We start from the raw sequence: 17,813 nt of genomic DNA on the forward strand, positions 1-17,813 counted from the left end.
GTTATAGACACCTTCCTCCTATTTTATCCATAAACCATAACTTTCCTTATGGCTTCTCAGTTCACTAAGATGGGTTGCTTATTTAAAAATACAGTAGATTTTAATGAATTACCAGGAAGAAAATGGGTTTAAGGCTTAAGAGACAAAGTAAAGTAGTCAGTACAAGGTTAAATCTCTTATGGGAAGAGGAAAGGAAATAAAATTTTCGTGAGAGTATGTACAAGTCAGTAGTTCAATATTATTGTCAGTACCTATTTGCTTTTCCTTATACACAACTTCTACCTCTTTTCATTTTGTGTTCTGCATGTTGACCTTGATGCAACTTTCCACACTGCCTTTCTGCTTGCCTGCAGCAGGGTGAGCTCAGTTTAAGTGATAGCCAGGTATTGAATTTACAAACATATGTATGTGAAACTGTATCATCTGTTGTGAGCTGAGTTTTAACTTATATTACTGATGTCATGATCTGAGCTAATGAAGATACATGTCAGGGAGGAAGCTGATTGGGTTTCCTTAATAAATTGGGTGCTCTGAGATGGTAAGATGAACATTATTTCAAGTCATGAAGCAACAAAAAAATTATAATCACTAGAAATTTTCTCTTATCCTGTTCAAACTTACACTAGATGCAGACAGAATGAGATCCTCTATAAAATAATTAATAGAAATTAAACACTAAGATTTATCAGAAATAAGAAGCTAAGTAGCAATTCAAGCTCAGATTAGTAGAAGAGGACTATTCCATCCATACAGGAACATATTTTTGCACATTTGTAGCACTTTCTGTCAGAGCACACTGCAGCAGTTTACTCACGCTAAGGAGTTTTTCACCACCTCTAATTGCAGGGAAAACAGAGACATAGGGAGCTGAGACGACTGGCCATTGTGGTCATCTCAGCATTCTGAACTTTGCTTCCAGAATCTCAGAACTAATTATAACCCCTTTTTGCTCCTCCAGATAATTACAGAATTACAGAATGTTTAGAGTTGGAAGGGACCTCAGAGATCATCTGGTCCCTTGCTGTGGGCAGAGACACTTTCACTAGACCAGGTTGCTCGCAGATCCATCCAACCCAGCCTTGAACTCTACAAGGGAAGGAGCCCACAACTTCTCTGTGCTGTTGACTATTACAGTTAGATGATGTTAATTTGACAGCATACAAAGATTTCCTTTACTTGCAGCTCTTCTCAAAAATGAAATTTAATTGCTGCAAAGGAAGGTGAGATATGGGGAAGGATTATTAAAAAGCAAAAATTATTTGTCTAGAGATCATGAGGGCTCCTTTACTGGGAAAGTAGCCTATCACCTAGTTTTGTCAAAAAGACAAGCAGCCTACTCTTAAGAGGTCTTAATCATTTCCCTACCCTTAAGTAACCACTTCAAACAGCATCAAGATGTGTGCTATAATTTCAATTGACTTTTTATTAGTTGCTGAGTCTACCTGGTGTTTTGCAGGCAGACATGAGATGATTTCTCCTCCTCTCCAATCAGAAGTTGTATGGCTTCAAATCAATTACTCTTGCTGGGAGACAGAATGGATTAGCTGAGGTGCAGTTCTGCTCCAAAATGGGTTCTTTGCTTCTCACCAGCTTCAGAGTTCAGTTAGACCAAATTTGTATCTTTCTTCATAATATCATATAACTGACTGTACCTTAAGAGCAACATTTTTTTAAATACTGAAAACAAATAATGATTTCAGATGATGAGCAAATAAATCTATTTTCATCATAGATTTCAACCAATTATATAGTGTTTTTGTTACTGTAATTCTGTGAGAAGTTTTGTATCTGTGTATGCTTGACACATTACATTTTTTCCCATTTAAGCTTTTAGAAACAAATTTTTCCTTGAGTTAGGAGTTTTGCTGGTTTTGTGCCACTGCAGAAGGCCTTTTGATCTTATATGCCAAAACAGAAAGAGTGCAGACTGTTAAGCAGTTCTGTAACTCTGTCTCAGGAACAGATTTCTGTATACAACCCTCCCTAAGATTCTGAGACTCATGATTGCAAAACCAAGAAGATTCCCCTTTTTTTTTTCCTGCCTCTAGCATTGAAATACTTGATTTTAAATTTTTACAGAATTTTCTGTCTAGAAATTTTGTGGCTTATATTCTGTTACAAAACAAACAAACAAAAAAAAAACCCCAAACCAAAAAAACAAAAACCCAACAACAACAAAACCCCACATAAATTAAGTCCACTGCATCGTGGCAGTACTGGAAAATTGTGTCTACCTCAGCTGGAAGATGAGGAACATGAGAAACCAACCACCATATCCATGATTAAAGAATTTCTGTGTCAGAGCCAGAAGCAGGGCTCAGACAGTGCTGTATTTCTAAGGAGAGAGTCTTAAGAGTCAATAAGTCACATGGCTGTTAAATAATTCCTTGCCTTCATAAATGTTTTTAATATATATTCTCCAATTTGGGGGGAAAAGATTTATTGCATTCTTTATAAACGATGCAATAAAGAGGCAAGCTTTGGTCAGTTCAAGAAATGTTTTAATTAGTAGCATACATCCCACATGCATATACCATTAAGACAGCCTTTGATAAATGGGCATATTTTCTAAATATGTACAAGTTAAATGATCCTTGCATCTAATGAAGTGATCCAAAATTAAAGCAAGGACAGAAGAGAGACTTGAATACAGAAATTTTGTTTTTAAACAACTAAATTATTAGTATAGGCTCAGTCACTGTTAGGTTGATCATGTTTCTAAATATTCTAGTTACATTTTGCCACTCAGTCTGCCAGCTACAAACATTTTTTCCCTAATGGATTTCTCCTGGCGGGGCTGGGAATTTGAACTTGGGCAGGAGAGACCCTAAGTTGTTAAAATGCTAAAAGGAGAGATAAATGTGATGAAGCCTCTTCTCCTCTTTCTGCCCAGTCATATGTTTTAATCCAGAGCATGTTGGTACCTGACTTTTCATATCCACAACTGTTTGGCAACCTCTGAAAAAGAAATGGTTTTTTTTAAACTTCTTCCTACCCCCCAGGTTTCTGCAACATAAATGAAAAAGGGGGGGTGGGGGGATGGAAACCAAAAATACAAAGAGCAAAAGGGGTGAAGCCTGTAGGCTGGATAGGTGAGGTTTATTTGATGTTGGCTCTGTGTTTATTTTGCAGTATTATAACTAAACCCTGCCTAATGATGGTTTCATTACTAATGACAGGGCTTAAACCATTAACTTAAATATTCTGGCAAAGAGTAGACTAATTTCACACTATTTTTTCCCAGAAGATTCCTACTGTCTTGCACTGTGTCTGAACTTGGTTAAATCCTTTTTACTGTTGGATGTTACCTGAACCTAAAGCCCAGTAGGACATGAGTCAAAACCAGAGATGTTTATACAGAGGACAAGAGACAAGGAACAGCCAGTGTGTGAAATGATTTTGACAGAAAACACTTGTGAGTTTCAAGGAGACATGAAGATTGGGAGGCTTTTGATGGAGAGGGAAATTGGGTTTTGAATGTCTGAAGGATGAGGTTAGGACTGCAGCTTGGATGGAAAATGCTTTGTGGGAAGGAAGGGAGACAGATCTTTCTTACCGCACCAAGGGGGATGCAGATTAGGACCAGCTGTGGAAAGAAGTGAGGACAAAGTGGTTGGGGTCACTGAAGATGAGAAATCAGAGTAGGGCAACAAGGACTGTTAACTTGGGAAATCAAGTGAACACAGGGGGCAAAGGTGTGAGATAAGGCTAAAGGACAGATCTGAGGCTGGCACAAGGAAGAAATCATCCCATTGTATCAAAAGTGGCTATGCAAGGAGCTAGAATTTATGGCTAGAAAACAGGTTTAGGTAATCAGGTGTTGAGAATACAACAGGAAAATGATACTCATGTTGAGGAGTAGAGAAAAGAAAGAATGAGAGGGACATTGGAGATAATGGGGCAGAAGAGACAAAGCTTGGAAGAAAAGGATGGAAAATAAATAAGCAGCACAATTTCCATCCACTCACTGCAGAAAGATCAGAGGGAAGCCTAGGGCTCCCATGTAAAATATTAGTACAGACTGTTCTGCTGTGAGCCAGTAGTGGTGAAACTAATCCTCTCTTGGCTCAGACATGCACAAGCTGGGACAGAACAGCATTATCTAGAATTCTAAACCTAACAAAGTTCTCACACTTGCTAACTTTTGATTAATTGTGGAATTTTAATTTGTCTCTTTCATTAATTATACAATTAATCTTCAATTATGAGGCCGTATTTATTTTAAATGCTTGACTTTGCCATCTCAGTAGACTTCTTTTAACACAGTTCTCCTTCAATATGTAATCAAATTACACTGTAATAATAAATGAAAAAAATGCAGGCATTGTTTCAGTTGCTTGTTAATTGCTCATTCAATTAGAAAGCTCAGTAATTTGCAAAAATGCAGGTTCTGACAATGGATTTCATGGTCATTACTAAAATTGGTCAGGTTTTCCTGTAATTTCTTTGAATGGACTCTCATGATTTAACTGAAAACCATGTGAAAATTCTCCCAATTAGTTGAAGTGTCTAGGCTCAGGATGAAATAATGTGACCTGATTTTTTTTCAGCTCTGACCCCCTCTGGAGTGTTTCAAAGTGTGTTGGGCGTATAGTATAATCACTGAATAACATGTGACTGTATACTGGTCTGAACTGAGCTGTTTTTTTTGTTATATCCTTTTCCTTATCATTAGTTTGTGCCTGTGGAGCACTTTAAACATTTCAAGAACTCTACAAATGGTTAGTCCTGTAAAATTCTTTCTGGCAGGCATTAAAGTGAACAAACTACAGACTTCTCTGTAGCTCATTGGAATTCACTCTGTACAGTGTAAGAAGTTGAAAAATGGCACAAATTTAGGCACAAATTTTCTTTTATCATTTTAATAAATCTTCTTGTCAGTAGTTTCAACATCTTAGACTGCAATGCTTTTGTGCTTCCTTGGTCACAAGGGAAACATCACAGATACACTGAAAATGGGTATGGCATAAGAGGAATTCTCCCCAGGCTTAAACATATATTTGCAAGAAAGTAGGGGCTTCCCTGAGAAAAAAAAAAAAATTGGAGATAGTTGGATATTGTATAACACTAGTGGTAAATTACTCTTAAGTTCTGGAGCTGGACAGAAAATGAGATTTCATGCACAAGGGATTCAGAAGCTTTATGCATAGCTTCTTTGCTATCTTTTCTTACTCTCCTTTCTTTTCTTTTTCTTACAAATAAGGATTAAAAGTTGAAATAGTGATAATTATGGGTGGAATTAATATTTTCAAACAATATTGATCTTGAAATGTGAAAAAGTGTTCTTCCATGGAAATTATTTTGCTCTTTTTCTGACCTTCTGTTGAAGTAGTCAATTTCTTCTAAAAAATAATTTATTAGCTTTTTATTTTATGCTGGGAAAATGTTATATGCAAAAAATGTTGCCTCTGCTAATACATGCACAGAATATGGATTTTTTTGTCAAATATACCAACTCTTTTTTTTTTATGCACAGCTCACTATCAGCTATGTTGAATCACTGGTGCCTACCAGGGAACGCCAGAAGCAGCTGATGCGCCAGTATTGCTTCGAATGTGATTGTCCACTCTGCCAGAATCAAGAGAAGGTAGGTTGGGAGAAGAAATTCCTTGCTAGTGAAACAGAATTTTTTAAGGCCTGTCAGCAGCTTTCCTTCCTTATTGTAATACTTATCTTTTGCTACTAATTGAATGGCCAGAAGAGGGGAGAAAATTGCCTCTGCCCTCATTGCGGTTTTTGTTGCTGTGAAAGACAACTCTGAATGAAAGAAAAGCAGAAAATGTTGGCATTTTTCTATTCAAAAGAGTTATCTTGGAACTTCAACTGAAGCCACTTGTCTGATTACAGGAAGGTTGTGCTTATCCTCAAAATAACGTTGAATTAATTTTGCCAAACATCTGCATCACTAATTTTCAAGAACTATCAAGCTTGTTCAGGAGTTGTTAGAGAGAATGGTGAACATCCTTGGGCGACTTTGTGCTTTTTATGCTCACTTTCATCCCAAGTTCTTGGAGTAGCAGGTCAGTGGTTGTAGCAGATAAACTTTTGTTGAGTGTGATCTCTTACTAGGGATCAGCCTAGCCTCATTTGATTATATTCTGGTTTTCTTCATATTTATGCAACCTTGGCACACTAAATTTGCCTCAGAGCCTGATGAGAGATTAAATGGAATAGGCAAAATGAGGCTGGCTTTATAGCAGCTTTTATGCACTTAGCCTCTTTTGTTATATGTACAGTTGCTCTTATTTTCACAAATGCTTGTTTGGAGTGAGTCACCTGCCATAGCTAAATGTGTTCCTGTAAGATTAGAAATAGTAAAAAGGTATTGATGAAAATGTAATTCCAAAGAGCATAATATGATTCATGAAATAATAGCTGCACAGAAAACAAAAACAGAAAAAGAAACCCCCAAAGTTTAAACTACAACATATGCTTTGATTCATCAGTAGGCAGTTCAAAAAAGAGAACACAGAAAATTTCAGGCTTATGACATAATGCTAAATTACTTCCTGTCTGTGTTTGCATTCTGTGCCTAATAAAAGCTGCTGCAATTCTACTCAGAGGCAGTGAAGTGAAGACCTCTTTTTATCTTTCTTTTAAAGATGGTCACTCAAGTGCCATGAAATCTTTGATTAGTTTTAGGTAAATGGCATCTTCACAGATGCAATGATGATTAAGAAAAATAAGCAGGCTAAAGAGTCATCAAGGATCACTTAACAGTTTGTGAAAGGGTAGGCAAGTGGTATAAAGACCATTCAGCATGTGGAATGTTTTAGGAAATAATATCTCCAGGCTGTATATGGTGTATATGTCATTGTAAGAATCAACATATAACATCAAAAATACTGTAGTGAAATTATATGTGCATATATTAATGAAAGCAATACTCTCATACATAGGTTAAAATTATTAATTATTTTTTTTTAATATTATTTTCGTTTGTGTTCATAGCCTATAGATCTTTGTTTTGCCCTTTCACAAAATTTCCCAGGGAATGATACTGTGAAATGTTTGGAAAGCTCTTTGTGACTGAATTCTGGAATTCTGTGCTTGTTGATTGTTACCATGTTAAGAGGTCTATGAAGGTCTAGAAGCATCATGGCAGCTTGATCTGTTAATGTCTATGAAGAGGACATCTTTATCCTCAGCTTCACTTTAGGGTGACTAAATGTTATCTGCAGCAGTCCTCATAGTATTGTGTTTCATTCCTCTGTGACAACTGAATTTGTAAAATCTCTACATGACTAGCTTGATTTGGGTTTCTTTTCCATATATCTTAGTCACTGCTAGTAAGCTGGGAGTCATGTAACATTGCAGGTACAGCAGGAGATAATATTTTTGGTAATTCTGGGGTTTTAAACTACAAAATGTCTAGATTTAGATGCTTAAAGTTGATAAAATCATTCAAAACATCCCTGCTGAAATATCCCTAATACTGAGACAAATTTCCAAGTTATCTTAGAAAATTTTTAAAAAGCAAAATCTTTCTGAATAGAATAGGCAACAGCTTTAACTTTGGATCATCAAGAGTGGCAGAATCAATATTGTGAACCAATATAGTCAGCTAAAAGTAAATTCCCATATTGCAACATTGCTTTGCAGAAAAAAAAAGATAGTTTAGTCAACAGCAATTCATCATGTATCTTTCTTATAGGTAAAAATGCAAATTCCAGAAATGCTTTATCCATTCAAGCAAGTTCTTGTGTGTTGGGGAATTTTTTTCAGTTGCAGTCATCTCATACAAAAAGTTAGAACCCTTTTTGAAATCACATTTATAGACACTTACATGAACACTTATAGAGCTTGTGTTACTCCAGTCTTGCTGAGTATGCTTGTGAGCTGCTGAACACATACTAGGTACGAGTGAAAGCTCTCAAGATGCACACATCAATTTATAGTAAAGTTTTAAGTCAAGTGATTTGCACTGTAGCTTTTATTCTACATCTTTTGTGATGTTTTAAAAGTGATCCTGCAAATCCCCTGGGAAATATGTTACAAGTTTATATGAAGAGCCCATAAACCTTATGTTTATTTGTACTTAGTTACATGCATCCTTATTTATTCATATTTATAAAAACACTTGGCAAGATAATTATCAATGAAATTTATGTTTCCTGCTGTATTTTTAAAGGCTTGTTCATTTAGTGTTAAATGCCTGAGTGAAAAAGGAAGATGGTATCAACTTTCTGTTCTCAAGTCAGCTACTGACTGCTCGTGACCTTGGGAAATTTGTTTTATTCAAGACCAACTTTTGTGTTTTCTAAGATCCAACCCTTATTTTTCATAACTGGTTGGAAGCCACCATTTCAATTGGAGCTCACCAGGTTTTTGACTAGAAAACAGATCAGACTGTTTTGGGGATAATTTTTGTGAATGTTCTGTGGAGCTGTGGTTTGTTCAGTCTCTAAAAATGCAGTGAGAAGAATAATTTATAAGTAATTTATACTTCTGCTGAGTTTTCTGGTGCCCAAAGGATAATGAAGAAAGGTGCTGTATTTTCTAAGGTATTTTAGCTTTATATGATGGATTTTTTAAAATGAAAATAATTCCTTGAAGCAGAATGGTTTGGGGTTTGTGTGCTTTCTGCCTCCCTCATAGCAAGAGCAAAGACAAGCAGTTCATTCATACTGTCTTCAGTAGAAATCCATGAAATTTGGAATGGATAAAAGAGGTTAAAGGAATGCCTTGAAGTAAATTGCCCACTCTTTAGACAGATAAAATTTGATGAGAAAAATTATGCTGCTCTATGAAATATATATAAACACAAAATCAAGACTGACACAGTTACATTTCTATGCTAGCTGACATGGATAACCAGAGTGCTGTTACAACACTGCCTAGATGTACGCAGTTCCCTTGCACAATTGTCAGGATTTGAGACTCTAATATCTCAGATATCTGAGATAGACAAAGGCTACATTTTCAATATCATGAAAGGGGCTGCAGCCCAACCACAGGGACCCTTGATGAAGGCAAAGTTACTGAAGTTTAGCATCAACTGATGCACACTGGCACTCACCAGACCAAGGGAAGGGTTTCATGGTTGAGCTGTCACAGTGCACTGCATGCAAAACCAGAGGGAAAATGACCGGTTCCTCACTGGTCACTGCTGGTGAAAGGACTCCAAAGTGAATTTTTGCTATACAGTAGTAGTTCTTTATCTTCCTCTCCAGCTGTGAGCACAGCCATGGAATAATCTAGGTGCATAGCTGCTATCAAGGATGAGAAAACACAGAAGCAAACAGTGGCAATAGCTGAGCTGGGAATCTTAAATAATTTTTGTGCCTGAGCCTCAATGTGAGCTGCATTTTAATTCTAAGGACGTACTATAATGCTGGCCAGTGTCTTTTAGCAGCAGCTGGTCAAGCAGCCTGGCAAGTACAAATACACCACTGTAAGCTGGTTAAGATAAGATTGAGGTGAATGTTTTGGTGGTTCAATTCCTAAGTAATTAAATGGCACTAACTACAAATCTAAACAAGACTTTTGTCCAAAGCTAGAAAAAACAAATCAGGAACTAGAAGAGGGGTAAAAACCATATCTTCCTAAAAGTCACTCATAGAATACGTCCTATCTGTCAATACTTTAAGTTATAGCTACTGTATTGTCTTCAGTTCATTGTATCTTTGACAGCTTTACACATTATTCTTTGCTCCATTTTAAGATCAATCTCGACTGTAATTCAGGAATGTGTGCCAAACTGAACTCTTGGCAACATATTACTATTCCAGCACATAAAAGCCCCTTCCATTAATTATAATTAAAGATGGGTTTACATTGATGACAAACATTTTAAATGAAGAACAGTTTTTTCCACAGTCATGAGCCAGAGAATTGTTCACATTGTACATCTTCAGCCAAGGATTTCAGGGACATTTGTGCTTACAGAATGGTTTTGTTATGAGTTGGGTTTCTTTTGTGGAGCCGAGATTTAATATTTTAGTCTAGCTTGGTTTTTGGAAAGCTTTTATTTATTACAAGGTCAAAAGCAATGGACTTGACTCTGAATCATTTTTATATTTGGTCAGTGTTTGAGTTGCCAAAGTTAATAACAACATAATGCCAGTAAGCATGTTATTCCTTTAATCATTTCTTTTGCTTTGAAAAAAGTACTTACTTATATTGCAGCTTGAATTTTGGTAGAGAACATCACAAGTCCATTTCCAACTCAAGGGCTCTCAAAATAAGGTCACCTGAACAGCAACCAAGCTATCAACCTCTACATAAAAACACCACCTACAATTCTTTACCTGTTATTACATAAATCCACCAGCTCTGTTATAAACCCACAACCCCCCAAAATAAATTCCTGAACCTGAAGTTTTGACATTATTTTTGTAGCAGAGGGAACAACTGTAGTTTAGAACTTCATCAAATGTAAGTAAATTGATCAAATTAATTGCTGCAGCATATCTGTGGTTGATTTGCCTCACCAGGTTTCCTGAAAGAGACTTGAATATGACCAAAGATACATTATACAACATTTTCACCTTTGATCTTAGTGTTTGTTCTCAGCAATACCTTTGAAGAATATGTGGTTAAATTACACAGACATTGTTAGATGAAGAGTATTATTATTGACTGTTGTTTGTAATTAGGATGTAAAAGCTTCATGCAAAATCACTATACTGGTGTTACTTGAAAAATGTCACTCCTCCCTCAGGGATCATATATTTAGGACACAGGAAACACAAAATTATATGTTAAGGAGTGCCTTTTAAAATTGCTGAATTGTGAAGTTCCATAACTTTGTGTCCCAGTTTTCCTATTACTTATTTATTTTTAGACGTTTACATTCTCACTAAGTTTCCCAAGTACAATATGAAAGATGAGACCTCCAAATTAATTTAAAAGATGAAGCCTGGGAAGCAAGGATTGTTGAAAACATTGTCTTTTTATACAGCTAGCTGAACATAAAACCCTTTGATCAAAGCAAAGACAAAGCTAGGAGCATCTGTTTCTCTAGTCATGATTCTAAAAAACTTGCTAAGTACCAATGTAGTACCAAAGTGTGTTAAAAATTATCAGGATTTTGTTCCAATAAAATCCTAATTTAATTAATTTCTTATCAAAATACGGAGATTGCAATAGTTAATAGTTGCAGAAGTTTTTCATTCCTCATATTTTTTACTGTTTTGCCGCTAGAATTGCCTTTGAGGCAAACTACAGGATGACATCAAGCCAGAGATCAGTCATGTTTCACCCACCTACTCTTCCAGCCCAATGTCAATATAACCAGTGCCTACAAAAGTCAGTGGCAGTAACTGGAGCCTGCTGGGACACAATACTGTTTCTCTCCATAGGTGGCTGGCTATTTCTTCCCTCTGGCAAGGCATTTGGTAGTGACATAAACCCTGGATTCATTCCTGAAATCCAGCAGTCTGACTAACACTCTTCTGTTTCTTTCAGAGGATCTTACCCTCTTGGGATGGATTTCCAAACAGCCAAGGACAGAGGGCTTTTATTTTTCTAGTGCCAAAAATAACAGTAAAAAACAAGGCAGCCGCTTATAATTTCTGGGATCTCTTGTTCATTAACAAAGGCATCATGTCTTCAACTTCTTAGAATTTCTTACATGACTTCTGAGGTTCCTTCCATCTTTCAACATTGTAATTTTTTTTCCTCTAAAGTGCAGTTCCAAAGACAGTGGCAAATGCACTGTGATCATTTTTCCATGACAGCTTGCCTATCCCAGTTGCTTTGGGACTGCCTCAGTGTGCTCTGGTCACCACTTGGCAGCATCCAGCTGGAGCTCACTTGGGTTGTCAAGGTCATGGAAAGATCTGGCTCTTCTTATAAACAGACATGAGTTGAAAGATGTATGTAAACTCCTTGCCTTTTGAGGAGATCCTTAATAGGGCAACCTGTATCAGTTTGGTGCATTGGGCTCATATTTAAAGCAAATATAGAAACTGGGAGTGTGGCACCCTGCTGGGAGTCTGGCTCTCTGCTCATCTCAGTGGAGCAGAATCTCTTCCTTTCAGATCCAGCCATCTAATAGGAAACTTAAATCTTCTGGCAGATGTTGTAAGGAGAAACACTTTTTTTACCAAAGGAAGAGGGCATTCTCATCAACTTTTAGACTGTTGCAACTACATTTAAGTGCCTGGATCCTTCTGGATGCATCCTTTCTGGATGTCCAGCTTCCTTGGGAATATTAGAACTAGCTCTTATTGGTAGGATTTCTTTTTTCAGATGTTGTCATTCCTATAGCAGTCACTATTTGGTCTCTGCTGGATGAAAAGCAGAAATAAGAAAAGTCTCACTCTGGATTAGCAATCTAAAATAAACATAGAATATTCAGAGACAAAAAGCAGTAATTTAAATATAAGGCTAGATCAGAAAAATCACTTTTCAAACACTTTTCCTGCAATGATTTTGGAGAGACTTTTTTTTCCTAAATATGTATGCAAGCCAGTCATTGCATTTTCTGAATTTGAATCTCTGAATTCTCTTTTGCTGGAGCTCCTACAAAATCTTGTGTGTTTCAACCTGTCAAGGTGGTTTCTAATAACAGTAGTACCTTAGGGAATAATCTTGATTTTGGATGCCTTTTCTTGATCTGTTATCAGTCATTGTTTTCTATTTTGCAGTGTGTTGGATCTTTTAAAATGCCATTAATTAGGTAATTTGATTGAAATATGATAGGTTTCAATTCTGATCCCATAAGTTATTAAAAAACCAAAAAGGATGTTGCAACTTTAAACTGCAGATTTCTGGACTGAATGAGTTTCCATTTTCTGGATACAAAAATCTCTCTGGTTGAAGGTTATCCCTTCTGGACAAAATAATATCTACATCAGAGCCAGAATGAGGTTTTTTCCTAGCTGTTAGAGCAGGCCCTATGGGGTAAGGGAACCCCACAACTCTCTTAGTGCTTCAGGCAATGGGTGAGATTCAGGTGAGTCCAGGATGTGCACTGTATCTTTCTTCTAGATTCCTGTTCCAAATCAAGTAAAAATAGGAGCTTGGATCTTTTTTCTTTCTAAGTGTATATTTTAATGAGCTACAAATTTTAAAGAAAAAATAGAAGAAAGTGATTGGAAATACCTTTTTTTCATTGGTTCTCTGGATGTAAGCAAAATCCTTTCTGACAGTAAAGCAATTTATCATTTACCTTTGAAAACTCAAACTAGGACAGCAAAATTATATGGGCTGACCATAAAGTCAGCCTTTGTGGGCATGCTGTATATTTTGATCCCTCCATTTTATTGCTTTGTCTGTTCTTAGACTCTCAGCTTTTGGGATAAATATTCTTTTTACTCTGTGCAGTCTAAACCCTTGAAAAACAAGGTAGCTGTGATTCTGATACTGCCAGTTTTATAAATAATAGCAACATTAAAGTCAACAAACAATCTGAAATCACACCAACATGGAGGGAAAAAAAGGTGGAAAAGTAGTCTACTGTTTATCAGCAAATTTGAGAGTTACTTAAAATAGGACACAATTTTATTATCACACTGAAATTTTTTGCAATATGCCATCTTTAATAATTTCAGCTAAAGTTTTTGTCATCTTTAACTCATTCCTTGTTGAAGACATTGCCCTGAAGACATCACCCAATACTACTCCATAGGAACCTTTTTCATTCTGAATAAATGTTGTCTACTATGGTTCTTATGATTCTCCTTCATATCAGTGTGTTATGTGTCTTTCTCTTCAGATTCTGAATATGCTTTCTGCATACTCCAAACTTCTGGTTCTTAATGCCATCCTCATTGTATACTATATACTTTATGATGCTCAGCAATTTGTGTTTTGTTTCATTTTTCTTAGCCAAAAAAAAAAAAAAGAAAATTGTCCTGATAAATCTTTCCTTTCTTACAGTGTATTTTTGTCTGAGATTACTTACTGTCCATGCAATGCCTGGAAATCACTAGAAATAAATACTGCAAAAACAGGAGGTGCAAATGCTTAGTAAAGATTAGATTCATTGCAGTGCCTGTTGTCCTAGTTTGCTGAAAATTCCAATCAGAGGAGAGGAATAATGGCTGGTTGTGTTAAGCAGGTTTGTGCACATTGAGCCCATAAGTATGACCATGGTTTTACCTTATATGGGTCAATAATAGCTTTAAAAAGTCTGGGAAAAGTTTAATCCAGTTGTCCTGATTTTTATCTGGTAATCTACCCATCTTTAAATCTGTGAACTAAACCATTCCCTCTCTTGGAAGAACAGCATATTCTGTGAACCCTTTCACTGTGATTGGTTTTTGTGGTGAAGTGGCCATGTACCTGCACTGGACAAACACAGGTCTGAATGGCAAAAGCAGTATTGTATGCATATGTGTGTGCAAAGGTACATGCATGGAACATGCAAGGACAGTTTAAAAGCTCTTCCTATTTCATGAACACCACATCCAGTACATGGTGGGGTTTTTTTTCTTTTGCTGCTATTTGTTTTGTGACCTTTGTTAGGTAATGTGAAGCACTATTTCATATCTCCCTTCATAAATTAGATGCTGAAATGCCTATAGTCTGAGTAAAATTAAAAAGGTGACTTATTCTTTAGTATATGTCAGTATGGAACTTATTAGAAAGACTCACATTGCTATTTCCCATGCCACATTGTGAAAATGCATCTTTCACTCTAGGCTTATTTAAATTAAGTGAGATGGCTTTCCTGCCAGCTGCCTCTAAGCTTTTAAACACTCTTTTCAAGCCAAATTTTATTTATCAAATATTGATTGACTGATTTAGAACTGTGTGGCAAGGTCATCAGGTATCATGACTTCATTCTAATTGCTTTTTACAGTGTAATAATTCAAAACTGAGGTTCTGGCTGAATTCGTAGAAAGCACCATAGGTTGAGAAAGACAGAATTATCCTCTTCACTGCCTAAATCATTTCCAGTCCTTAACTAATATTCTCTGAGGTGTATTAAAGCAAGAATGAGCTCATTTGAATAACAAGGAAGCCTGTAACTTTTGAGACTGTAAAACTGCAGACTAAATGCTTTGGCTTGAAAAATTGCTATGATAAGCAATGTGCCATATCAGCTTCCTTCTTGCCATAATTTAATTCATGTCACAACAATGCAATAACTAAGCTCTAGTTATAAATTTTGTATTTGTGAGCTGTATTCTGAGACATGAAGAGAAACTTCTGTGTGTGTAGAAGCCAGCAGGCTTTAGAAGGCTCTGTGTACTCCAGCCACAAGAGTTACAGAGGACTGTGTAATTTTCTTGACCCACTGCAGGATGTCCTGCTGTTTTCCATGGGATTGCTCCGTGTATTGTATGGAAGATGTTGATTATACCATAAGCAGTGGTTTGAAGTGGGGACTGTAGTAAAACAGTGCATCACAATTCTGCCCAAGACTTATCTGAACACCATCTTAAAGAAAAATATCTGGCTGCATCATATTGATTATGGTATGAATCTTTGTCTTAGTGTTGAATATAAAATAAAGCTCTTGCACTTCCTTTAACAATATCTAGACAACAAAATTTTTATTCTCAAAGTATTTCAAGTGTATGTAAAGCTTGCATCATTCCCAAGTTCTTGAAGTGACTAAAACACTATAAATAATCTTTTAAAGTATTTGCAAACCTCTTCTTTGATTATATTAAACTAATATTAATCTAGTCAGAAGTCAAATATTTTGGCAGAGCTCTAGAGGAGGAAACTCCAGGTATTGTACTCACTCAGAGAGCTGCAGTTGTAAAAAAATAATTCTACCTCCTTTATTCATGACCTTAAAAAACTTGGAGACTGGAGAGTGTGGATTTGAGAACTGATGCTAAATATTCAAAAAGCATACTAGTGAGTTAGGCAACCAGTTTTTATTAGTAGGAGTTTTGAGATCCAGCAAATATTTTAAGGTGTAGAGTGGATTAATTTATGTACGATCTTAATCATGTTGCATGTTCATTTCTAAACCATCAGCCTCCCGTATTTCACACCCATTCATTCAGAAAGCACATGCTGAAGTAAATACTATTTTTTTGCATTGCAGTATACATTAAAAAAAAAGAATTACTATAGCTACAATTTTATCATGTGGTATCTCATGCATTAAGATATTAAATTGTTTTGATATTAGTGTTCAAAAATAGTATCTAAATTAATGTCAGTAAATCTTCAGTGAGAACCAAAAATTCAATGGGCACAAGTTCTTCAGATCACTGAAGCATATATTGAACTTCACAAGTAACTACACTTCTACTTCGTGAAGTATTTAGACATTTGCATAGATATTAACTTCAATGGGATTTATATATGCTTTTAAACTTAAACTTGCATATTTCAGTGAACTGATGAATGTGGATTGGATTATACCTTGTGAATAAGTGAAAATTCTGAGGATTTTGGACCTACAAATCTCTTCTGAGCCGCTAAATGCACTCAGTGGCACTCCATATCTCCACAGGTTGCAGAATTAAGGAATAAAGAAGATTTGCCTTATAGCTGTCAGTTTGTGTGCTGAGAGACCTAGAGATTGCCTTAACAAATGTGTAATGTCTAAGACAGTCTGTGAAATACCAGTCTCACTGTTGCTAGGGATTAGGCTGAACAGTATCCTTGCTCAGGTAGATGAACTAACACAGGGTTTGTTTTCATACTGATGCTGGAAATTACAATGGAATTACAAACATGACAAGAATTTTTGGGTGATCTGGCATAAGGCCCTCTTTCACTCCTGCTAAGCTGTAAGTAATTTCCTTTGCTTTTCCTCACTTCCGGTTTTTATGAGTTGATAAATAGTGAACTTCTATTTATTGTTCTTCCCACTGTACAATCAATTTTTATTTCTGCTTGGATGGGAATTGTGCAGTCAGCCCTAAACTCCTGGCACAGGGAGATTTATAAAGGCAGAGCTGTTACAGACACAGAACTCGGCCCTGTTGCTCATCATCCTGACTGGGGGTAGGCGCTGAGGTCTTGGGTCTGCACAGCGTCAGTCATCCCCAGGGGCCTGAGCTGTGCGTGACACAAAGATGGGCAAGTAGGACTCCAAAAAGAGTCCTAGTATGTAAGGGACCTAGTTTAAAAATAAATATGGTAAATGTTTTGGGCAGCAACCAGAATAACTTACACTTAACTGAAATTACTTCAGAATGCATTAAATACCTTATTATATACCTAATAAATGTGCCTTTCATTTGAGGAGTCTCCAGGTAGCAAGATGCTATGATGTAGTTTAGCTGCTTAGCCCTGTGTATTTATTATTAATATTATTATTATTATATTTTGATAGACTGTCTTTAGATTCTATCATGCTTTCTGGCTAAGTAGCCTAGCATCCTTTTATACTGCTTTTTAAGAGAGAAAATGCTGTCTGTAATATTATTTGTTGAGATTTTTATCATAAAGAATAGATGTGAAACAGAAAAGGTATAATAACCACACTTGATCTGGGAGTATTATTGGGTTTAAATAAGTTCCATTGAGCTCTGATGTTTGAGACTAATAAAAACTTTGAGCTTTTTTGGTGTATTTTCTCTTACTACGGGAATTTTTTTATATGCAAAGTCTAAATATATATACACTCTAAAAGTTGTTCTGTCAACACACTTAAATATTAAATCACCATAATAATCAGTTATATATAATGCTTATGAAATAATTCCAAAGTGTATTCATAATTACTCTGTAGAGTACACAGCATTTTCATGAATGAAGTGAAAATAATTGCAAAAACATTGCCAGTAAAATTAATGATGACAAAGACTGAGAGAATAATAAACATTTCTGAGAACAGGTAAATAATAGAGAGTAACTGGAATTGCTGGTAAATTGAACCTATTGAAATATAATGCACCACCACTGCAAGGGTGTTCTGCATCTGAAAGGGGGATCTACAGCTATGATTT

The 17,813-nt window shown here is 36.1% G+C and overlaps 1 protein-coding gene across 6 annotated transcripts in view; it reads left to right on the plus strand.

Moving 5' to 3' along the window:
- The window catches only part of SMYD3 (SET and MYND domain containing 3), a 379,752-nt gene that overhangs the window by 306,700 nt on the left and 55,239 nt on the right, over positions 1 to 17,813 (plus strand). For all 6 annotated transcript variants that reach the window (XM_054629904.2, XM_077175748.1, XM_077175747.1 and 3 more), the window contains one exon: positions 5,477 to 5,587. In XM_054629904.2, the coding sequence (XP_054485879.2) occupies positions 5,477 to 5,587 (111 nt within the window). The remainder of the gene's footprint in view (positions 1 to 5,476; positions 5,588 to 17,813) is intronic.

The sequence above is a fragment of the Agelaius phoeniceus genome, chromosome 3 (assembly GCF_051311805.1).
Source record: "Agelaius phoeniceus isolate bAgePho1 chromosome 3, bAgePho1.hap1, whole genome shotgun sequence".
Taxonomy (NCBI): Eukaryota; Metazoa; Chordata; class Aves; order Passeriformes; family Icteridae; genus Agelaius; species Agelaius phoeniceus.